A 25492-nucleotide genomic window follows, 5' to 3' on the forward strand; every position below is an offset into this window, starting at 1 on the left:
TAAATCATCTATGTGAGTTGCAGGGTGTATATGTACATAAATTATTCAAATTAACATATTAAATTAATAAATAAAATGAACGGCTAGATACAGTAAAAGTGCAAAAGTCTCAAGCCACCCCTCATTTCTTTATATTTTGGTTGGAAAATGGGAAATGGGTGCAGAGATTTATTAAAACATACGTACAATATACAAGGCAAAGTGTGTATAATTCAAATGGATCCCCAAGTCAGTCTTTTCACTGAACAAAGCATCATCTTTAAATAGTCTTCAGGCTTCTTGAAGGACATTCAAAGTTTCTTCTGGGAGAAGAATGGGGCGATCGTGGCTCAAGAGTTGGGAGTTCACCTTGTAATTGGACGGTTGCCGGTTCGAGCCCCGGCTTGGACAGTCTCGGTCTCGGTCGTTGTGTCCTTGGGCAAGACACTTCACCCGTTGCCTACTGGTGGTGGTCAGAGGGCCCGGTGGCGCCAGTGTCCGGCAGCCTCGCCTCTGTCAGTGCGCCCCAGGGTGGCTGTGGCTACAATGTAGCTTGCCATCACCAGTGTGTGAATGGGTGGATGACTGGATGTGTAAAGTGCTTTGGGGTCCTTAGGGACTAGTAAAACACTATACAAATACAGGCCATTTACCATTTTGATTTTGGCTGCCTTTTGTTCTGTTCTCTGTCAGCATAATCACTCACTGCTTCAATAATCTTTAAGTTCTGGGAGGCCAATACCAGACCATGATAATGTTCCATTGAGTGCTTTTACATCCAGGTATCCCTTTTCTGCATTGGCAGTGGGTTTGGGATCACTGTCAAGCTGAAATATGAAGCTGCTGCCAATCAGATGCTTTCCAGATGGTACTGCATCAAAATCTGACAGTACTCTACTGATGGCTCTAGAAACTCTCTGTACCTCTCTCCTGACCTATATTGACAACAACAATTTGAACCAAAAATTTCAAATATGAAGTCATCACTCCGTAAGAATTGTTGCCAATGATTTTCTGTCTAGTTCTTCGTTATTTGGCATACCTCTGTCTTTTCTCCTCGTTTCCCTTCCCTTCCCTTAGAATGACTCTCTGACAGACATTTTTCCACTGAGACCATGAGTTTTTGTCAAGGAGTAGATGGACCAACTGAAAACCCAGATGCATGTCTTGGGTCCGGCCTCAGGTCTTTTTTTTTTATAATTGACAGGATCATAACACCTGTCAATTATTTGAAATTGACAGGTGAAAAGTCAATGAAATTGAATTGCATTACAATAATTTTACACGTGAAGATTTGACAAACAAATTTAGAGACAGTTATCTATTTGTAAAGTTATTTAATTTACTCTGATACTGCAAATCAAACAGCGTGTCACACATGGTTACACGGACCTTCCCTCCCCTGTTTTCCTTACAGTCCTTTTTTCTTCTCTTGCACTTCCTCTTTGTCTTGGCAGTTGGCGAGCAGTAACATTTAATTAGGATCAAAGAACTAAGGCCTAAGCAATGTCTATGAGCTGTGACATTTATGGCAAGATGGGACCCTTCAGATGACCTCAGGCCTTCACACATCAAAGGGTCTTGGGGAATATCAGACACTATTACTCACCATCTTGTAAGAATATTCAGCCTAAAATCTTCTGCCTGAAGATGTTCCAGTTCTTGCGAGAGGTCAAAAATCCATGTGCTCTTCTTACAATGAGAAGTGTCAGAGTGATTCGTTGTTATTTATGTAGTCACTACTGCCTGTAGTTATCTTTTAGTAGTGCAGTGCAATTTCTTTTTCTTTTTTTTGAATTAGTGATCTGACTACCACTTTAATTTTTCTTGGATGTTATTTTTAATGTGACAAAGCTGTTTCAACAAAAAATACCACCACCCTGAGGAGAAACTGGGCCCATACTGGTGTGCTCTGGTATAAATGGCTAAGAGCCAGCAAGCACAGTTAGTGTTGATAACCACAGGTGGAAAAGAGGCAAGCATCATGCCCTCAAGCATGCCTGTACTCTGGCATTAGCTCATTGAGCACATAAGCTATTTCACCGTTAGCAAAACTGGCTATACTGCTGGTGGTATTTTCTCATATTGTGTCAATTATTTTCAGACTTAGACCAGCTAATTTTCCAGTAAGTAGAAATGTAGTGTTCAGTGATGGAAAATGCTGGAAACCACTCTGCTGATTTAAAGTGAGACTGAAATGTGAAATAAGCTGCAGTTTAGAGTTTTTGATTATGGAATTTGATCTGGTTTAACATTTTTCTGATATGAATGACCTTGTTTCTCTTTGGAATTTGAATAGCTTTACTTTACATCTTTGTATTCCTCACTCCCAGTGGTTGAAACATGCGCCTGGGTGTTTTGGCAGGAGTTAAGCGTATCTGTTCAGCTTCCCTAACATTATTTTGCCTTCAAATTGACGAAGCATGTCCGACACCAAACAAAAATCCTCTTTGCTGTCGAGCTGCGTGTGAACTTGAGTCAGGCACCGTGTTGATCTGTGCTAGCACAGACACAGAGGAGTGGCAGCAGGATGGATGCCACCCCCTACTGAGAAAATGAGTGGAATCACAGCATTTTCCACCCAGCTGACACCCAAGACAGATGGAGCTAGCAAACACTGCAGCGCAGCTCAAGTCGAAACCATGGCAACAGCGAGGCAACAGAAAGCCTGCCAGGCCAATCGCAGAGAAGAATGCAGTGCCGTAGAAGCAGGTCCCCGAGGTAGAGTCAGAGATGATGATTGCCTAATGGATGTGAGGTTGGTGTTGAAAGAATCGGGGGGGGATCCATCATAACAGGGAAGATCGGGTGGAATTCACATTATTCTTTTTATCCTAAGGGGTTGATTTTTATATAGGCAGAAACGAGCGAGTTAGATCACAGACAAATGACATGTCATCAGCGAAGCCTCCGTAGTGTTATAGAACAGAAGCTGACTGAAGCCCGAAGGCACGTCTAAAAACATGGTTAATGTTTTTTGAGAGTTTACACAGTGGGTTGATGTCTGAATTCAACTCATTCAGTGTGAATTCAACTCGTTTACCCTCCTGTTAGATTATTTCTGTACTGCTGCTGCCCACAGGGAATTTGTCATTTGACTTTGCTCTTCAGAGCAGAGGATCACCTGAATGGCTGCCATGCCGCTGATGGAAACTAAATGTCTCGCTCAAGGACACACGACACACAAGGAGCACGCTCGAGCTCAGGCTCTGTAGGTGAACGAAAGTACAGTACTACATTCTTAATGAAACAGTGCATTTTTGTGTTTGACTGTTTTGAAAGGTGAATTTACAGCGAGGGATTTATTTTAAATTGCGACAAGATTTGAAATTTAAGAAGATTGGCATACCAGACTGTAGAGAATATGCATTCTTGCACTCTTGTATTTTCTGTGCTGCAATGGGGGAAAAAATCATTACATGTTATATTTTAGGAGGCTAAGTGAAATATCACTAAACTACTCTTGTTGCATTAAAAAAAGTGAAGCATGTTTACTAGAGTGAATGTTTAAACTCAGGTCGAAATCTCTTTATTATTGAATTCATGTTAAATGAAAAAAAGCATCAGTTTTTGTATTAGATTCAAGGTCTGCTTGCCTGATACTGAAGCTGTGCGCGACCCCTGCGTGACCCTATTCTTCGATTCTCTCCGACTCTGTGCAGCCTGTGCTCCATTTACATATGCCCAAAAAAGAAAAAGTCATCTCTGCATTTGCAGATAAGCTCAACAGCAATAAATCACCTTTGTTAAAACCACTCTGTATTTGTATCAGGGTGTGGCACAGATAAAACGAGCACTGACAAAGATACAGTATAATTGCACATTTTCTCATCTGCAGTACTTTTCACTGTCATGAAGTCTTTAGCTTTTTACGCCACTTTTCGCCATTTCTAATCTTAAAGAATCCAGTTTGACTTTGCGAGCTTGTATCAACTTCTTTCTTGCTTTTAAAAAATATATGGTGTTACAGCTAGCTGATAAAATGTCTATCATTATAAGAAGTGACTTGCTGCCTGTGCACTTACCCCTTTTGAAGAACTTGTGAAATTGAGTTTCTGAAGTGTCTTACATGTTTCGATTTTCGAGGAAAAGCAGTTAAATTTTGAGGGCCTGAATGGCAGTTATCTACCCTAAGCAGCCTGTGCACTGTGTTAAACTGAATTGCCTTTTCTTTCCAGACTCCACAGAGGCTCGGTGATTATGTAGGCTCTATTTATTTGTTTATTTCAACAAGGATATATTACAGAGAGTTTCCGTCATTCAGAACAGGAACTGCTCTCCAAAGACAAACCCCAAACAGCTACAACATTAAAACAAATGAAAGGTAAAATTAATCGTTACATTACAATATAGAAAACAATAGATCCCTGCATTTGTGTGGTTAGGGTTATTTTGACTGTACATAAAAGATGATACAGGGATATCGTCATCATCTTTTATTGTAGCAATACCATGGAGCACAGACTTGTTAAAGGTACAGTACTAGTAACTAAAAGGCGTTCCATATTATTAGTGGTCTAAAAAAATCCATCAACACCATCAAGACATCCAATTCAGTGACTCAGACTGGCAGAGGTGACAGTTGGAAGGAGTGGTAACACTCTCAGTAATGCATGACTTCAATTTAAAATGATGTCTTAACTAAGGGAGGTGTTAACAACAGACAAAATCATTTTCATACCCAGGATGTAAACATTTCAAAATCTGTGAAGTTGGATATTGCAACATAAGAGGGAAAGCCAGCCTTAAGTAGGAAGACCTGATTTGTGTGTGTGCATGTGCATGTGCGTGTGCGTGTGCGCGCGCGCGTCTTTTTTCACACCGGTTTAAATTCCATGGAGTTTAACCATGGAGTTTACAACCATGGAGACGAACCACTGCCCAGATCCTAATCATCTGTGGGAATGTGCTAAAACAGTTCTGATCCACACAGACCCAACCCCGCAATCCACAAGACCCCAGCGGATTTACTGCCACCCTCGAGCTGCTACACACCACATGACACCCACAGGGATCTATACCTCAATGGGTTAATGGTTTTAGCAGGTAACTGCTAAGCTACACAATAACATGTGTGCTACTTGGACTGATATCCCTTCCTTCTTGGCAACCACTGTTTGAAGCTCCAATAGAAGATTCACGTTGGACTCGTTAATCATTAAAAGTATGATATGTGCTTTCTTAATTTAGAGAAACACATTCTCAGGCAAGCATCTGTCACTCCAGCTTACACACACACACACACACTCACACACAGTCGCTCCCCCGCATACGAGGCATCACAGTGGCCATATCCTTCACTGAGTCGAGTCTTTGATGAGGCAGCCGATGCTTTGAAGCCCGGCGCTGCCATCAGGGGCTTTTAAAGAAACCCGGCCTCTCTCTTTGCATATTTCTCTTACACACATATTGCCAACTGAACCACTGATCCGCACTAGGCCAGAGTGATCTTCCTCATTTCATCTTGCCTTCTCTCATCCCAGTCCTACCACAAACCCCCATCTCTCTCTCTCGCTCTCTCTTTTCAACTGAGGCACTTTATTCTCAACCCCTCATCGCGCTATATTCCCCAGATCTCATTACCACTCGTGAAATTGCATTTTTTTCTCTCAGATCGTTTCATCTCTTTTGAAGAACCAGCAACAGGTATATACAGTATTATTGTTCAGTGTTCAGAAATATCTTAGATTAAGAAGTGTGAACTCTTTAAAACAAGAGATGGATGTTTCAGCGCTTAGGGTGGTCAGTTAGAGAAGCCATATATAAAGGCAAGTACATCCTGTTTGTGTGCAAAACAAAAGGGTCATGAATGTCATGAATATTAGGAAATACTTTAGGAATACTCCAACAATTCTCTTGCTATGAACGTTTGTAGAAACATTCATGGTGTCCAGACAATTATTCCTAATGAAACTGGTGACTGAATTTTTTTTCTCTTGCGGCACCAGCAGGACATTTTTCTCTCTTATTATCCGATAACGACAGGCTGTCTGAACAACAAAGTGCCAAATACCAGAGACTTCATGCTTCAGGAAGAGTGCTGTAGTGTCACTTCAAACACATATTTCATTTGCATGAATTTGACATGTAAACAAATTGTATGTTGCAAGTTAATGAAATGTGAGAATAAATTGTACCTGGCATTTTGTTTTCACGTTGTCTTTGCTCAGTGTAGTAAAATGTGACCTAACCTAACATGCATCTTAATTTTTCAGCAAAATTTACTCCATTTATTCCAAAACATCAAAGACTTCACCAAGGGAATTTTAAATCCGGTGGGCAGATTTACCTTAGACTATCCTAATTGTGATCATTCTGAGAGCTTTCCTCTTGTGCCACAGAACCTTCATGTTCTCAGTGGGGTAAACCGCTTTTCATGGCAGTCTGGGTTGCCCTCCAGCACCTCCCTGAAACTTATTTTTAATGCAGTACTATTACAGCACTTTCACACTGAGGGAGTATAATGAACATTACGGCCTCTGCATTATTCTGTTGGGTCTCAAATGTTTTACATTCTGTTGCAGCCTGCAAGTTTCTCACAGGATATAACAAAGTATGTGTGAAAACTTTAATCCATCTCCTACACAGAGTTGTGATGTCTTCACCATTTGCATGTAGCTCACAGGCGCAGTCCCAGACAGTTTTTCTCTCTTACACTTTAACAAGAGCTCTTAGATTTCCTACAGTTTCTCTGGGAGCGTTGTCTGTCGATGCCCACACAGGAAGGTACCTGTTAGCTCTTGTGTCTAGCTGAGTGGGCCAGTAGGTGCCTGTTGTCCTCCTACACCGAGCCTGTGAGACTGTTAAGGCCCTTATGAGAATTGGATCTGACACCATCAGCCCCATCTTCTTCCTGTTCCTCTTCCATAGTAATAATGATGGAAAGGTTGTGGCACCCTGCAAATTGCAGGTTGAATTATTGATGTCTGGTCCTTTGGTACAGCGAGGACTGATCATCTATGACATCTGTCAATACGTAAACGGGTATAACAGCGTTGCTATGTGACGGACAAGCTTGTTTTATTTGTCCTGTATGCCACAGGTGGGGAGTGTGCCAATATTATTATCTCTCAAGGTGCTAAGACAATGATTCAAAGTGATTTGCCGTCGGCTAGCTTGGAGATGGCTCCATAAATCGAACATGTGGAGTCTCTGTGTATTTATTTTTAAAAAACACAGTAAAACATGAGTAGGATTAAGTCTTCCCTCTGGCTGTTCTTTTTATTTATTTTTTTTCCATTTCATGCAGACACTGTGTTGCAATAACACAAAATAAGCAGCTTTGGATGATAAAACGTACCATTTTGGTTCCCAAATCAAAACTGAAGCATATACTGCCACTTGGTGGTTATCCTGTAATATGGAAAGAACATGTTAAAGTTGAAACAACTGAATAATGACCTCTTCTGTTTTTACAACCAGCACCCACATCTTCTTCAATAATTGCATCACTAAGCTGACAGAAAGAACAGCTATTGTGTTTGCTACATAATACAGAGGCAGTAGCCGGCACACTGGAATGATTTGTATAAGCCCAGTTTAGTGGGTCAAAAGGAGGGGCAGAAAGTCTGTGGGCGGCTCGTGCACTTGAGAGAGGAACGTTTAAGCTGATGAACATTGCTTAACAGTATAGCTGTAATGTGGACTCATTTAGAGCTGCTTCTTTCCAGTGGGGGCTTGATTGAGCAGCCGCCACTTGTTTGTTTTCCAATTTGGGCTTTGGTGGGTACTTCCATTTTACCACTGCGTTTGTTTTCGGCAAGTCCTCATGTCTAATTTATTGGATCTGTTTTAGCATGTTCGTCTACTCGCTCTCAGGCGATGGTATGCTGCATAAATTATGCAGAGTACTTTTGATTTACGACATCAGGGGCTGATGTGAGACTGCGTGCTGCGAGTTAGTGCGTCTTAAACCCAGCCTGCTATGTCACTGTGCCAGCTTTTCAGATTGAGATGTTGAAACGTGAGTGGGGTACAACAATGGAATAGGAATTTGCAGTGAAACCACTGGCTCGGATAACGTATAGGCTTTTAAAACAATTCCCTCATTGGCAATAGTAAAGATTTACAGAGAAGCAAAAGAACACTTTGCAGTCCTTCTACTATCTTGCCCAAATTAACCTTGAATATTCATTGAGAATGTTACACACCACTGTGGCTAAATATAGCTTACCATCTGTAGCTCAGTATTCAAAGTAGGGGTAAAGCTTGGTCAAAGGCAACAATGTTGATGTAGTGAGATTTGGACTTGTTGAAGCATAGTAAAATGATGGTGCTGTGAGCTGTGGACTTGTCTGCTTTTCAGTCAGCTCGCACCAGCAGCTTGTGAAATGAAGAACGAAATCAATGTGCATCAAAGGGTCTCCTCCTGTCAGTCTTGTCAGATCCAGTTGAAAGGGTAGATGTACCGGGGAAGACTACTGAAGCTGAGACTTGTAATATTCCTTTCAATCAGTGACATCTGCAACTAGTCACTGAGATACCTGCACGGTGTCTGTTTTATTTGGAATATTTCTATGTTCCCCTATCAGGCTCATTAAGATAAAGAGGACAGAAAAGGATCCTACTAATGACCAATGCCGCTGGGAGAGAAATTAAACAAGGTGCACCCGCTACTTATAAAGAATTGTAAAGAATGCGTTCCATTCGCCTCGCGCTGAGAAAATGAGTGTCCTGTTGGAGCCTCAGTAGAATTAAACCACAGCTATCTTTCAGCCTGCAGCAAACCTGAACCTTGTTTTAATGTGTTCTTGGGGGTTTTTTTTGGGTTTTTTTTCCAACTTTCAACTGTAGGACGACCATTTTCCAAAACAAAATAATTACTCCATCTAACACAGCTAAAACACCCCCACGGGTGCACAGTTCAAGTTATGATGAAACATGTAAATATGTTTTACAACCATTCCCTCAGTTTGCTCGTTTGCAGATGTCTTTTTGCATGTGTTTGTGTATTACATCTGTGATTTACTAAGTCTGTGGTGAAAGTGGATTCTGTTTCCACAGCAAAAGCAGCACCATCATTTACTGACTAAACATCGTTTGAGGTGTCGCATGGAGCTCAACTTTAGCTGACGTTAGGCTCAAAAAGTCCTGATTTTGTTATTTGAAGCTTTTCCCAGCTTTGACTCTGTAAACTGTATGTTCAGCATAATTAACCTGTGCACATAAAAACAGATTATAGGGGTATTCATTGTAGGATTTGGAGGCTGACAAGTTGTTTTAGAAATGGGAAAAGAAAGAAAATTATGGTATATTTATACTAAGACTAACAAGTGAAAGATTAGTAAAAGTGAAAGCTCTGTTTGGATCCCTGAAGAAGAGACAAATCCCACTGGGGGTTAGACCAGGAAAGGCATCCGGTGTAAAAATGTGCCAAATCAAACATAATAATAATAATAATAATAATAATAATAATAATGCAAAGCTACCTGCTTTGGCGATCCCTTATGAATAAAACAGCAGCCAAAAGTGTCCCTTTTTTTTCTATTAACACTGATCTCTTTTCAAATTTACAAAACAAAAGCTGTTTTTGGTTTGACCTCTATAGGTTATGGAAATGTATCAGAATATTTATTAAGTAGATACAAAATTTACTACAGGTAAGCAGAACATGAGCATTAGTTCAAACAAAGAGCACTTTGTTTTAGATATATTACTAATGTGAATACATGAAGTCATTCTGCAATGCTGAAGATGTCCCCTTAGTGTAGAAAATTGCCATTGCTCATTTTATGTTATGACAATGTAATATATAGTTAGCAGATGAATTAGAATTGGAAAATAAACACGTTTTGCTGTACAGTGATGTGTTGCCTACAAAGTGATTTCACAAACACGATTTTCTGTTTTGTCCCTGGCTCATCATCATGTGGCTGACGTCATTACAAGGTTTTCATTTCTTGTTAATTGCAAGCCGTTAGAGACGGTTCAGTTTTAAGCATCCTTTGTTGTGTTGCCAGAACTAAAAATTCTGTCCTAATTAGCAAACGGTATTCAAAGATTTTCTTATAACTGGAATGTCATCTAACAAGATGTAAGATCTAACCATACACATAAGTTGCGAGTGGCTGTGTTTAGATTTTAGCTATATTTAGAAGTGAAATAATGACTATAAAAAGAAAGTTAAAAGCTTGTCTTGCATAGTGCACAGACTCTCCTTGGCTGCTACAGCTCGCTAAACCGTAGAGAAAAAGAGAGATGTGTGCCTCACCTGTAATTTGTATAAAAAGGTGAAAAAAGTTTCTTTGAAAAGTTGCTGAATCTTGCAACAAAGTCCCAACCATTAGGTTAACTTGAGGATAATGATCACTGCTGTTAGTGAGAGGGATGGTTTATATTTCCACATGAGAAGTCCCTGCATCACAAAAAACCCATCCAAATAACAATTTTTTTGATACAAAAGTAATCACAACTGCTCCCTGCTGCCTGCAAGTTGCTTTATACATGTATTTTTGACCAGCAGCTCTCCTCTGCAAGTCAGAACAAAGGGAAAAATCTGTGAGAAAACTACTGCAGACTCACACAATGCTGAGCTTTGAGGGATGCGTAGGAGATTAGTCTGAAGATCTGTACTCATAAGCTGCCAGAATATGAATTATAGATCTCTGGTCTAAAGGAAAATGCCTTTATTTTTCTCAGTTAGGCACCAAGTTTCTCAAAACGCCAATACTCACCCACTGAGTTTCTTAGATTTTATTGTTACTTGTCGATCAAAGGAAACCTGAAGTGATTTCAAATGAACTCTTCTTAAATAGGTAACTAGTTGCATGAAAATATCCGTGTTGAACTGCAATCAACATATGATTATGCATGCACTCTGCATACGCTTTGCTCTCAGAAATAGAGGATAGAATCCAAGGAGCCACAAACCAGCCCCCTGGATGAAATTTGCCTTCAAATTGCACATGATGACCCTGCTGCATGCCACCCCTGTGTCATCTTACGCAGGTCAGGTTTTCAGTTAGCTTTGTCTCCTGCATCTCTGTAGTATGAGTAAAGAGGAAATGATGGCAGGTGTAGGAGAGACAAGGCTTTGTTTTCACATCGAAAGACTCCCATTTTCACTTCAGCACCAGTGACACAGAGAGTGAGGGATTCAAGCAGCTGATGATGCTCTTTGCTGGCTGCTAAAACGCCGTCCTAGTCATTTATTGCCACATTATATTTTCACCATGTGCGTCACCTGTCTAATCACCCATGATAATGTGTCCTAAATGACAAGAAGAAAAGGCAAAGTTGCCAAGAAACATTAAGAAGAGTCAAAAAATGCATGAGTAAGGGACTTAGCTTACGATTGAAGAATGAGGTTGGTAAAATTCTATTTTTCTCCCTTCTCAGATAAATGGGGATGAAAGCAGTTATCAAACTTTTGCAACACAGGAAAAATATGTCTTATTCTTTAATGCGACAGAGTTCAAATGTTTGCTGTCCATGTTCGATTTGTTAGTGAAGGTGTGATCAGTATATATATATATTCTGTGATCAAACATGCTGCAGCTCTTAGCCCACTCTACTTTTCATAATGCTAAGCTTAGCATAAGTTCAGAGAGGCTACGTTAAGGTTGTCTTAAAACCCTGCTGAATCAGCCAAGCTCAATAATCATCCCCCTCATCAGCTGATGGCTTTGCGTGCAATATTTAAACTGCATTAGCCTGCTCGCGGTTGCATTTGCAAGCAGCTTTGCAACCCACTTACACCCTAGCTTCTCCTCGCTGTAGCTGACGCAGTCATTGTTATGCCGGTCACAGTGCCTGCTTTTTCTGTATAGGATGTTAGTGCTGCTCTTATTACATCCAGCCTTCCACATAGAGCCATCAAACCCATATAAATTACTGAAGATGGAAAAAAAATTGCTGGACTATAATGGTCCTGATTGTGTTTTTAATATATTTTCTAGTATCCAACAGAATTTAAATATTTGTTTGGTTTCAGTTAAGTTTGATGGGAATGTTTATGTGAATCAACATTGTATATTAGCTTTATTACTGTGGTGACTGTAGCATCTACTGTGCCACAATAACTGTAACAGAAAAATATGTTACACAACTACAAGAACAAAGGGGTTTGGGGCAGAGAGTGGCAGGAAACAGAGGTTCAAAATTACTAACACTGAAATCTGGGCATGTGGAAGAGTGCATAGACCTCTTTTTTCCATGTGCCATGTTCCCTGGAGTGAGGACTCAGAAGTTTTTAGTGGTAAACAGAAGTGGCAGACCAAGAAAAGTTTCTCTCCACTGGGCTCTGATGATGTTTGTTTTGAGAGAGATGACTCCATGCTTGATGTGTGTCTTCAGCAGTTAAGAGCTGATAGAAAAGCCATTTGTGTCCAGCCTCCTATCTGCCAACTGACAGAAAATTTCAACTGAGAGAGAAGAAAGTGACCTGTCGGCTGTCACATTCTATCAGCGTTGCTCTTTGCCTTGCTCCACCATCCGTCCATCCTTTTCATCCCTGCAGGGAGTCTTAAATATTAAAAAAAAAAAAAAACACAGAAAGAAATGTAAATCCAGCCAATCATGGACTTTACTCATAGCTTCACATTGGACAAGATGCAAGTGCAATTACAGTAGCACTTCAGGATGGAAGCTCGTGTGCTGGAGGAGGCTCTGAGTGTGGCACAAGAGAGCAGTGGCGTGTCGGCAAAGATAGATTTACGAACACGGCCTTTCATTTAGATTGTGTGCTGTGCACTGAGACGATGCCTGCCAAAGGGGTTTTACTATAATTAATCATGTAATTTATAAACAAGCAAACAATAATAAATGAATGCAATATAATCAACAGCTTCTGTTTCATGTTTGTCTGTTACTTAATGTAGTAAAGGGAGTTCATTTAAATGTGATTGATTGCATGATCTAAAGTATCTTTCTGTTGTGAATCCTTAATAGACGCAAATGCAAAACGTAAACGAGGACAGAGTTGCATTTGTGTTGGTTTTGGGTGTGTGTGTGTGTGTGTGTGTGTGTTTGTGCCTTTGGGCTTCTAGTTTGCTCGCGCAGTAGTGATGGGTCGTTCGCGAACGAAATGGCTCTTAGAGCCGACTCTTTGACGTGAACGACGCGAGCCGGCTCCTTATCGCGAGCCGTCACGTGGGTTTTTTTTTTCTTTTTCTTTCTCTCACCCTCTCTCTCTCTCGCCTGCACGTGAGCCTTGTGCTTTACGCTGGGCAGAGGGAGGAGGGGCGGTAGTTACACTCAGTAGCAGGAACAGAGCCAGAGAGAGAGAGAGAAAGAGAGCCAGGGACAAAAACGTGACATTAGAAAGGTATAGTAATCATCCACAACTATTTTCGGTTGCAGATGATAAAGGATTCAGAAAGTTTATTCATCCAGGCCCATATGACAGAGAATATGCATGTTCTTTTTGTTTTGATATTTTAATTTATATTTAATTGTGTTGTGGTTTGCAGTGTTTTGTGTTGTTTTCACTTTAAATTTGTAAAAGGAAAAAGCTGAAAATTTAAATAGTTAAAAGTTGAAATGTGAATAGTTGATTTTTGTATTATATGATTTATTTATTACATTTTATGTGGAGTGAATAAATAAAAGTATATTTACGGTGGCCCCTACAGACAAAGCACATACAAACTTCAAATCACGTACGAACTCTGATGCATGTGCAAACTCCAAAACACGTAAAAACTCCGAAGCATGTAAAAACTCAGAAGCACATAAAAACTCAAAACACGTACAAAAGACAACAGAAGTGCTCCAGGATGCTGGGCGCAGTGTGGAGCTTTTGGTATCTTGTGGCTACACAAGCCAGCAAGTACCAACAACCGGATTTGGTGTGTGGTAATAACAGGTAAATGAACTTTTTTTTTAAAATTATTTGAATATATATGAGTGCCTGTGTATAAATACACAAACAATACACACATGCTTTCAATTGTGTAATTTAAGTGATCTAGTAGCTCTGCTTTGGAAGTTCAGTTCATGCTAGAAATGTTTTTCGGAGTTTGTACGTGTTTTGTCTCTAGGGGCCACCGCATATATTTATATATAAACATACCGGTATATAAATAAAACCACTTTGTTTTACGTTAGTAATTCTTTTTGTGCATAATTTTATATTATTGTTAATAATAAATTAATTAAAGCAACAAAACAACCTGAAGAGCCGGTTCGGAGCCGAAAGAGCCGGCTCTTTTTAATGAGCCGAACCGAAAGAGCCGGATCTCTAAAAAGAGCCGGAAATCCCATCACTATCGCGCAGCACTGGCGGTAGAAAGGGGCGATGAAGAGAGATGAGACCAGGCGGAGGGTCATTACCGCGCTCTCTGATAAAATGGAGAACCAGGGGACTCGAGCGAGTGTGACACACACAGATGTGCACTGACACACGTCAAGGGGGAGGCTGTTCTAGCTAGAATTAACAAGTGACTGTTGCCACCACGGTCCCATAAAATCTTTCAATAGACACACATTCTTAAACTAATACAGTGTCTGAAACCAATAATAATTAAATTTCTTTTTATAAATATCAGCCTTACTGATATAGGAATTTTATGACTCATATTCGGTGTCTGATCTAAGAGAGATCTCATAGATCTTGTTAAAGTCTGATATTTAAATATATAGGGTGAGATTTTTTTCCATTTCACTTACATAAGAAATAAACAGATTTCCCTAATGTGTGTAATGTGTAGTTATTTATTTACTCAGTTATTCCCTGGCCGACTGTCCTCAGTTAGGCTTGTAGCTGTTTGTGGCGTCCAAAATACATGTTGTTGCAAAGTACCCTCTAGTAGACAAACTATGCAACATCAACACTCAGAATATGGTTGAAGGGTGTATCTTGCATGTCTTCTTTATATGGGGCGATTGTGGCTCAAGAGTTGGGAGTTCGCCTTGTAATCAGAAGGTTGCCGGTTTGAGCCCCGGCTTGGACAGTCTCGGTCGTTGTGTCCTTGGGCAAGACACTTCACCCGTTGCCTACTGGTGGTGGTCAGAGGGCCCGGTGGCGCCAGTGTCCGGCAGCCTCGCCTCTGTTAGTGCGCCCCAGGGTGGCTGTGGCTACAATGTAGCTTGCCATCACCAGTGTGTGAATGTGTGTGTGAATGGGTGGATGACTGGATGTGTAAAGTGCTTTGGGGTCCTTAGGGACTAGTAAAAGCGCTATACAAATACTGGCCATTTACCATTTATTTCTTTACTTTTATCTCCACTTATCAGACATTCTAAATGCTGATATGGAGATATTGGCAAACAGGTTATATCAACCAGCTTATCGTTCAGGTTCTATTGATGAGTATTGCTAATCTTAAACTTTCTTTTTACATGTATGTAGGATGTATTCCTGTTCTTACTGCTGTCCTTATCAGTATAAAGTTTCTGACATCATAAGTGAAGTTGTTTTTGTGTTAGTCCTTGTATTCAAGGGTGTAAAAAATAATACCATTCATATTCTGTGATGCAGTTTCTTGTGTTTCTGGCTATTCTTGTGATGTACATACTACTAGGATATGTACAGTGTAGTTTAAATGAGTACATTACGTGTATAACCCACTGTGCAAAGTTTACATTTAAGGTATAGATATAATTATGGTTTTATATGGCACTTTTCTTTTCTTACTGATGCTGTCTGCTATGGAGACGCCATTTGGTCCCAAGGACAAGGTGACATTGTGAAACAGGCTCGCCTTTTCTTTTTTAACATCAATGTTTTAGTTTTGAATTTTTTTTTGATGGGGTCGCAACTAATTAGTAGCTTTCATTTTTTATTCATTTGCTGAGTAATTAAGTTGTGAAATGACATGCGCTGCGGAAATCCAGATTCATTCATTAGTGTTTTATTGTAAATCACAGTTAAAGGCTCAATAACTAAATTTTTTTATGTTAATTTTAAGTTCTTTTTTACATTGTAGTAAAATCTTATTCTTACTTTCATGTTTAATTTTAGTTTTATGGGAGCTTTTTTAATTATGTTATTCCTTCTAAAAGTAAAAACAATATGAGACTCATTAATATTTTTAATGTCCTCAAGTATTAAAATAACCCAGTGATTGTTTTCTGAACCAGATTCAGTAAGTAACAAACAACCATTACCAAACAAATGGCTCTGAGGCTGCTTTAAACTTCTTTTCTTCCCTATATAGTTATGGAGTGAAGAATATACGGGCCAGTTGTAAATATTTAATAGAACTCTGAAATTCTCTTCAAAACAACTGCACACTTCAAACTAGACTCTGCAAAGTTCTCTACTACAATAATAATCATGCTAAAGACAAGTGGGCTGTAGCTATCTGGCTGCAATTTCTCTTCTCATCTTCGATTTTTCTGCTGAGTCACTACTCTCCTGCACGAGCTCTTTCTGACTGCGCTTTGTCCTCAGCTACACCGTTTTCTCTCCATATAACACGTCAGTGTCTCCTCAGTCACTTTCTCTTGTCTCCAGCCTCTGAGGTTTTCACTCTCTTTTATGAATCTCACCTCTGCTCAGCTACCTTTTTGTCTTCTAAGACATCTCTCTCTTTGTCGAGATTTCAATGTCTTACTCTTTTATCTTCTTTTCCTTTTTTCCCCCCAAACACTATTCCCTCTGGTTAATGGTGGAGAATGAATGGAGATTTGATGAAAGATAGTCCAGCTCATAAGATGATACTGCCTCGACGTGAGACTGTTGCTAGTGCAGATGTGAAGGGAGTACAGTTTTAAATAGACTTTCGTAGAGCACATAACTAAGAGTTATTTTAATATTACAGTAGTTGTGTTAATGCTTTTACATTATTGGTTTTGTTTTATTTGTTTGTCTTTTGAGGGGGGAGGGTGGTCAGAGGCAACGTGTTTAACTATTTATGAGTAAGAAATAAACAGAAGCTAATTCACACACGCTGGATGTTTTACAGTCATCTAAAAAATAACTCTTAGTACTCCTGTGAAAGTACATCCAGTCTGAGATTATAGAGTTACCTTTAGCAGAAATAACCTGAAGTAGTAATTTAATCTATTACTTTATCAGTTTGTCACATTTATTGGGGGAAATTTGACCCACTCTTCTATACAGTGTTGTTTCATGATAAAGGTTTTTGAGGTTTGTGGGATTCATTTATGCATAGCTAGCTGAGGTCTAGACTTTGGGCCAATGCAGCACCTTGATTCTTTTCTTTTCACCCATTTAAGTGCTTGGGCTCGCTGTGTTGCTGCATAGCCCAGTTTCATCCAAGCTTTAATGGTCAGACAGATGGTGTCATATTCAATTCTTTGGTATACAGAGGTGTTGATGGTCAACTTGATCATGGCTGACTCCAAGAAACAAGGCCACTGTGGCTGTGAAACAAACCCAAATCACCTCCGTCACCGTGCTTGACAGGATGAGGTGTTTGCGTTGGTATGCTGTTTGGTTTTTGCAAAACATGGCGCTTGTTGTAACTTTATGCAGTGTTGCTCCAACTGCCCGTGTAGCGTGGGTTGTGGTCAACAATAACTTTAGACCAAGCACAGAGGACTGAGACGAGGCTATGGTGGAGGTCCGGACTTTTTCTCCATAAGCTCAGAACACATACAATAACACAGTACCACCTACTGGTGGGAGGTAGTAATAGCTGCTGCTTATTACAATATACCACAGCGCTGTCCAAACCTGTAAACAGTGTTCCACAAGTTTTATGGTTTGTTTAGATGCAACTTTGCAAATCTAAGCTGTGCTGCTATGTCATGAACTTTACAGAGCTCAGTCAGCATGTTAAATGTTCGAGTCTGAGATGTTGTTCTCTGATGGGGGATGGGTAGTTTCTCTTAGTATTGCACAGTTTGAGCACTCTTGGGAAGATTGTGGTGTCATGATAACACACACGTACATGCTCAGTCAAAGCCTCTGCTTTTATAGAGGTGTTCACACTTGCTGATGATCAGTTAATCAAGTGCATTTGATTAGCAGCGCCTGAATGCTACTTACCATTTTAATCCCTGTGGAAGCAGTAAGGATGTACATAGATGTACTTGCATGACTGTATGCATACTGTATTTTTGTCAGTTAATATTCACCAAGTTGTATTTTGTGTTTTCTCTTCAGTTGTTCAAAAATAAAGCAGTGGAGCTGGGAGAGAAGCTACTGCCTGCCTTCAACACACCAACAGGAATACCCCGAGGAGTCATCAATCTCGGGAGGTGAGTCTCAGTACAAGTCATCGCGTCCAGCTGTCCTTCTTCTCTGATAAAAGACGATTGAAAGCTATCACATTTTTCTGACATTCAGGAGTGAGCAAAACTTTGGCTTTTGTGAAGAAAAAAAAAAACAAAGTTCAACATGCAAGTTGTCATTAAGTAAGATAGATGTTGTTTGAATGTGGCGATAACATCAATTAAGGAAAGCGAAAAACATCCCAGTCACACAGGCTCTGTTTACTGACAGTGGATCAGCTGCAGGCTAAGCTTCATAATGCAGATGACATTTAGATAAGAATTAATCTGTGTTCATAACCACTTCAGAAGATCGTCTGAATAATATTTGCACGTTTTTAAATGAACAGTGTTAATTTTTCAATCTGTTCTAAACTATTGCCTTTCTAATCTAGAATCTGTGTTGACATGATCTTCTTAATGCCACAGTCATGCAGCACAACTTTGAGCTATTCTCATTTTCAGAGCAATTTCCAGCGTGGAGTTTTGCTTCTCCGCTTGTTTGGATGTGGGTTTGACCCTTTTTAGGCGGGAGTGGAAATAAAGAGGGGAAAAAAGTGGCTTACAGTTTTATAGTGAGACAGAAATCGGAACTGAAAAGCTTACAATAAAGAAATCTGACAAACTGATGAATGATAACAGCACTGTGTCGGTCGGCTGTGACAGGCAAATTATCATTGCTGGCCTACATTCATGCAACGTGACTATTGTCTTGTCATCACTCGTATGATGTATGAACAACAAAGTGTAAAATGTACATCATGATGTGAATATGGATCAAAATTACGTGACCAAGTTTTAACTTTCAGACTCTTCTTCTCATTAACTAATCGTATTTTCTTATAAGATACTTCCTGGCACCCCTGTCTTCCACCCGCTACCAATTAACCCACCAGCCAAGCTGGACAGCTGCTGGAAGATTTAATTACCTCAGTCTACAGTTAATTCCTTCTACATTACAAACAGTGCCAGTCCTACAGATGGGCAGGAGGAACCATACTACCCATAGTGTATCACACAAAAACAAACCCACGTCACTTTGGAAGTAAACATATGCAGCGTGTGAGAGAACGTGTGCACCCTGGGGAAGTCAGTTCAGGGGAGTTTCCATTAATTGATTTTTTTCCTTGTGATAGATTCTTCGTATGTTTAATGGTATATAGTGCGTGTACTACTGTGTTAGTGTGTGTACATTATATAAAACAGTATGGTAAAACTGATTGACAGGAAGTGCATATGTAGACTTTCTACAAAAAAACACCAGAAGTTTTTACTCTTAATCGCTCAGATTATTTCAGTTTCAGTTGACAGAAAGTTTGAACATGGTCATGATCACTATCATTATAGTAATACGCTCCAGGGAGCCTTCTTTCAGCTTTGTCGAATATTTAGAGGAAGAAAATATGTGAGAAAATAACATATTAGCTAATAAAATTCTTGATTTTGTGTTTGGTTTTTTTTGCTCTCAACCTTATAATTTAGATTATGCAATAACTCACAGATTCCCCTTTTACAAATTAACAATGTCACATTTCCTGTTCTGTAGCCAAAAACCCCTTCAACGTGCTAAAGATGTTCTTAACGGCACTTAAACCCCTTAACAACATTAGATGTAGTGTTTAATTTATGTTTCCTGTTAAAATGACAGCGTAAACAATGCTAAAATGATTGCAGTTAAAATGTAAAAGATCCTACTTTTCCCAAGCACATTATTCCCAACACGTGGTATTGATTTCCATTTCTTAATCTGTTTTTTTTTCTCTTACACTCGATTATATTTCTGACTGATATGGAATAGATTGTGTTTGTTAAAGAAGGTGAAAGGGTTAACAGATGCGTGCCAGTGATGTTGCTTACCAGAGACTCCAGAGACTACCACCCTATGCCCCTCCCTCTAAAAACGAATGCAACACCTGCTGCCCTGTACTGAGTTTCAATTGATTCCACTTGAAGCGGGAATCAGATATGACTCTAGCCAGAAGTATTAACGATGCAGCCCCTAAACCTTTAATAGGTGCATTTATCAGAGTGCCAGACTCTTTGATTCCTCTCTGCTCTCATTCGCCAGCCACTTCCCACCATTTCTCTCCCCTTTCTTCTCACCTTCTCAACATTTCAACTCAATTCATTATCCGATATCACATATCCTCCAGCAACTCTTAGAGGATATGTAAAGTCATTCTTTTAATGTATTATGGACTAACTAATCATTGACAAGCATCAGTTCACCACACTAAGCTTTGATTTGTTGAGTGATCTTACCCGCACTAACTAATGGGCCAGCACTGCTGACCTTGGTGTGCAGTTTCTAAAACACTTTTCCAGGTTTATATTAAGGCATTGAGTTTGACATTGAGTATAATGAAACTTTAAACAAACATCAATCACAGCAGTCGAACATAAATTAATGTTAGATGATGGAGAGGGCTATTTTTTATAGACTTTTGATTAGTTTATTTTTACCAGACAGAGGGCCAGCCCACATCAGCTGCCAAGTTAATTTTATGTATTTTAAAACTACCACCACCATCGGAAAAAGATTTTTAAAAATGCACCCACTTGGAGTGTGTAACTACTGGGAATAGTTCTCTAAACGTCTGAACGTTATGTGCTGCAGTTTTTATTTCTTAGGTCAGTGTCATAAGCCGTTTACAAAAAGCACAGAAATGTGATGACCTTAGGTTAATAATACAAGATTTAATGGGCAAAGAGAGAGTTTTTTAAACTCATTTGACTAAATTGGAATTACATAACCCGATTTTTATTGTCAGTGAAATTAACATTTGTATTGTTTATTAATTTATTGACTGGTCGACAAAATGTCAAAATACACAGAAAAATGCCTGTCATGGTTATGTGCAGCACTATGTGATACAGGCTGTTTATATTCACATAAACAGACAAAGACGTAACATCTTTACATCACAGGAACTGGTAAACATTTGGCATTTATGCATAAAATGAAGAAAAATATGAATTTATAATTTCAATGTTGTCATTATGATATTAGTAGTTTAATAACCACATATAAAATTCAATTAGATCAGTGCACTTTGGATGGAATGCATTGTACAGATTGCAGGAGATGGTCACTGATTTCTATCTGAAATAAAAGGCAAAGCCTCGTGCATTAAGCAGAGACTGAGTACAGAGAGGTCCGACCAGCACTCAGAGTACTTTGTTCAGCTCTGTTCAGCTGCACTGTGATGAGAATATGACGTATACTATAACATCTGAAGAATCTCGTCTGCAAGTGGCCTTGGAAAAAATGAGATTTGCAAGTGTTGAGGCTCTTCCCTGGAGTTTGGTTTAATGCTGCTGCAGTGGCAGTATACCAGAAAGGAAAGCTAGAAAGCTAAAAATGCCTTTTAAACTATACATTGTTGTCCCAAAGTAGTTCTCGTGCTTTAATTTTGTGGAAACAAAACAAGGAAATTGATGTCATGTAAAAAAGTTGTACACAAAGGCAGCACAATGAGTAGATTGTTAGCTTCAAATACGGAGTTGCAGTTGGAAAAATTCCAATTATATCAGACTTTGTTTCACTGAGAGGATATTGATGGGTATCAGAAGGTTATCCTGGTAAGCAATCACAAACAAAATAATGTTGTGCTTTCACTTGAAAACCAGAGCAATCCTGTAAAGAGCGAGCATATAGAAAGTTAAACGCTTTATTAGCTCCTCTTACATCCAAATGAATATGCTTATCTGTTGAGCATGTTTTAGACTGTATGAATAAAACCAAAAAGATTAGGACAGCGATTAAACCCATTACGTTCACAGCATGCCACCAGTGAATGTAATTAATCTGCATTTGCAGTTAGCAGTGTCAGTTTCACAAAGACCCGATCCTAAAACAAAGATCTGAGCATGGTCAATATTTATGTTTTACAGGCTCAACTACATATACCTGATGCTACAAAAAGATAAGGTGATGTGGCTTAAATTAATAAGGCTTTACTAATTTAAAAACAAGCACATACTATATATAACTAAAGAGAAACACAGGCTATGTGTGCAGTGTCAAATTAGCATAATGACTTAGCCACAGCTTTACATAAAATATTCAAACTCTAGCGCAATAGCAGCAGGTAAGCCTCTCAGAATTATAAAAAAAATGTCAGGATCAGCTAAGTATCAACTGAATCAAAAACAGTAAAACTGACAGGTGACAAACATCAGACGGGGTAACTGAACCGGCTTCTTCTTGTCTTCCTTAACACTTCCCAGTGGGCATTGCATATCTAACCACTCACAAACATGGGCACAGACAGATAAACCAAATTTTGTTACGTTTTATTATTATTTACATGGAAAAATAAGTGATATTTACTATGAATCTTTCTTGCTGAACTGTCTATTTTGCGATACTTAGTGGACGTGTTTGAATGTCATCCCTGTTGTAGTGGCACCAGCTGGAGCTGGGGTTGGGCCTCAGCCGGGAGCAGTATCCTGGCTGAGTTTGGGACTCTTCACCTCGAATTTGTGCATCTGACTGAGCTGTCCAGCAATCCAGTATACACGGAGAAGGTTCAGTATATGAATAACCCTTCCTTTGCAATTTACAGCGCTGAACAGAATGTTCTGATTTCCTATTACCACAATTTCTGTGCAAAATGCCTTTCAGCCTTGAGGTGATGGCATAATACAAATTCCCCTTGCCTAATGGCATGTGATTTGCAGGTGATGAACATCAGGAAACTCTTGAACAAGATTGAGAAACCCCATGGCTTGTACCCAAACTTTCTCAGTCCAGTCAGTGGCAACTGGGTCCAGCGTAAGTACTGTACTGTGCATAATACTTAAATATCAGCGCAGATATTTTAGGATGCATACAAGTTTTGCGATGAAGGGTAAAGTCAGAAAAAAATGTTTAAATTGAAATTGGGGTCACAGGTCCACTTGGGAAGGTGATTTTTGTTTCCTGATATTCACTGTATTACAGTAATTATGTGTACCCACTGTGGGTCAGGACTACAGGAGTGTGAGGTTGCTGAATGTGGTTTCACATTTCTTTCCTTTTCCATTTCTCTTTCTTTTCTTTAGCTTTCACATTACTGACAGACCTTGAATCACCTCACATGTCAAAGCTCTTTCAGCAGCTCGCCTGTGTCCTCTTCCTTTCATTTGTAAAACCGGGCTCCTACAGTAGCAAGGGCTATATGACTCCAGTTGCTCTGGGTTATTAAAATGAGAATGAATTCAATTACTTAAGGAAATTGGATCTTTCCGATTTACCTGAAAGAAGCTTGGGGGAAATCAGGTGATCAAACGGTGCCTGAATTGAAAAGGTGGCAATCTGAATCATTACAGAAGCAAACTGTTGTGGGCGAGGATGTAAACGAGGTGAGGAAAACTGTGTATGAATATCAACAGAAAAGGGGGGGGGGGGGGGGGGGGTGCATTTGGCTTCATAGCTTTCTCTCATTTGTCAGTGTCAAGGACAAACACAGCAGCACTGTGATAACCTTGCAGAGGAGTTAGCAAAGGTGTATGTGCATGCAATGAGTATGAGTGGATTAATGAAGAGTTGCCTTTTATGTGAGATCATATTCATCTTTTGAATTCAAATTATAGCAGACAAGTGGAAAATCAACAGGCGTTTGTTTCAGTTTCCACTGACAAGCTTGAAGTGCGTTACATAACCAGAAAACACAAGAGTACTAACGATTTCTCAACTGCAACTATCACGTTTTAGTTCACGGTAATTGTAAAGTCTTCATCAAAACTTATAGCAGAAATACATTTGAATAACTTTTCATGGTTACATAATCAAATCATTTTAGTTGTACTGGAATCGCCATGAGCTTTGTACTTATTGTGATTAGCAGCAAAGTGTTTATATCTAAAATGAACAAAGAAGCCAATGCAGAAGTGACTGCATTCATTTAGGGGGCAGTTGTGCTGATTGATTCTAGTGCAAACAGACCTAATGCTCACTTGATCTATGATCAAAGGTTTTTGGTGGTTTTATGATCTCAATCACTAATTTCACAACTTATCTCAAACAATAAGGTGTCTACTTTGTAAGCTATGGTGTAAAAGCTTAAAGATTAGAGATTATTGACCACTAAGTCTCCTGTTTAAAGTGTGGTTGTGACTGTTCTCCTGAAACATATAAAATACTTTTGCCATCTTTTCAAGAAATTCTGAATTTGTTTAAAAATTTTCCAGCACCTGCAGAAAATCATGAATAAAAAAATCTGTATCCATGCATATGGGTTTGTGCGTGTGAGAGACTTTGCTGAATAACTCAGTTTACCTGTTATTTTCTCCTGTAGATCATGTTTCCATTGGTGGCCTTGGGGATAGCTTTTATGAGTATCTGATCAAATCATATCTGATGTCAGACAAGACGGACGACGATGCGAAGAAGATGTATTACACTGCACTGGAGGTATGGAAATCTTTATTTTTCGGTGTAAACAAAGGAATCAACTTGCTGAAGCATAGCTCAGTTAGATTAAATGATAATTACAGTAATTAGCATACACTTTTAATAAAGCAAAGCCCACAAACTGCTTTACACCCGTAACAATCAACAGCAGGACAAGCAAGTATGTTGTTTTTACGGACTAGTTGAAGGCTGAGCAAAGGATACAACACTGTAAATTATCTTTATCTGACACAGAATGGACTCAGCTGTAATCAGCCGAATGGAGCATGTTTTCATGTGGTGCAATAGTAAAAGCTGCTCTTCCACTATCAGCAGAAAAATATCCGTATACTTGAATGTGCGTGCTATGATCATGTATAAAATCACTATTATTTCCTCTTTAATGGAGATAATGTCAGAGTAAACCACACTGCCTGTGGCTACAATTACAATATCATAGAAAATAATTTAAGATTGCCACTGAGAATTCCTCGGTTTTCATCAGAGGGTCAAGCCAGAGGCAGAATTACTAATTACAGACTTTCTTTCTCCCCTGTGACTTGGTATTTAAATGGCAAAGGACCCCCGCGCTTTTAGATTAAGTTATATGCTACATGTTTATACAGAGATCTGAGGTGAAGGCATGGCACAACTCATTATCTTTGGCATCCAAATAAAAGTAGAGTTCTAATTAAAACGGTGCTGAATGAGAGAACATTTTCTAATTATGCTATGCCATGATTACTGCTAACAACAGCTAATTAGTAGGAAAATCATCAGCCGCAACCCTCAAGAAAAATGTTTTTTTTTTTTCAGAGAACATGGTATTTATAAACTATTTATAACACCCCCTATTTAGCATGAAGTGATTCCCTTGCTGTAAACAAGAATTGCAAGTGGAAACAGCTGTTTTATGAAACAAAGTACTGACAAGAAACACCTGCAAAGAAGCAGAAATGTACAAAAAAGATTCTTGATTCCTTCAGTTAATTAATTTGCAACAAAAGCAATACATTT

The 25492-nt window shown here is 39.3% G+C and overlaps 1 protein-coding gene across 2 annotated transcripts in view; it reads left to right on the forward strand.

Moving 5' to 3' along the window:
• The window catches only part of LOC147318916 (mannosyl-oligosaccharide 1,2-alpha-mannosidase IA), a 194157-nt gene that overhangs the window by 157846 nt on the left and 10819 nt on the right, over positions 1-25492 (forward strand). Inside the window, exons 5-8 of one of the 2 annotated variants that reach the window (XM_086311104.1) lie at positions 17993-18086; positions 22502-22629; positions 22783-22876; positions 24381-24496. In XM_086311104.1, coding sequence (XP_086167230.1) covers positions 17993-18086; positions 22502-22629; positions 22783-22876; positions 24381-24496 — 432 coding nt within the window. Of the gene's footprint in view, positions 1-17992; positions 18088-22501; positions 22630-22782; positions 22877-24380; positions 24497-25492 lie in introns of both variants that reach the window. The other variant, XM_086311105.1, reaches the window with a different exon arrangement.

This window comes from Aulonocara sp. 'chitande type north' Nkhata Bay, linkage group LG11 (assembly GCF_057382095.1).
Source record: "Aulonocara sp. 'chitande type north' Nkhata Bay isolate Kocher_YH1m ecotype deep benthic linkage group LG11, A_spYH_male_GT1.1, whole genome shotgun sequence".
In the NCBI taxonomy this organism is placed as follows: Eukaryota; Metazoa; Chordata; class Actinopteri; order Cichliformes; family Cichlidae; genus Aulonocara; species Aulonocara sp. 'chitande type north' Nkhata Bay.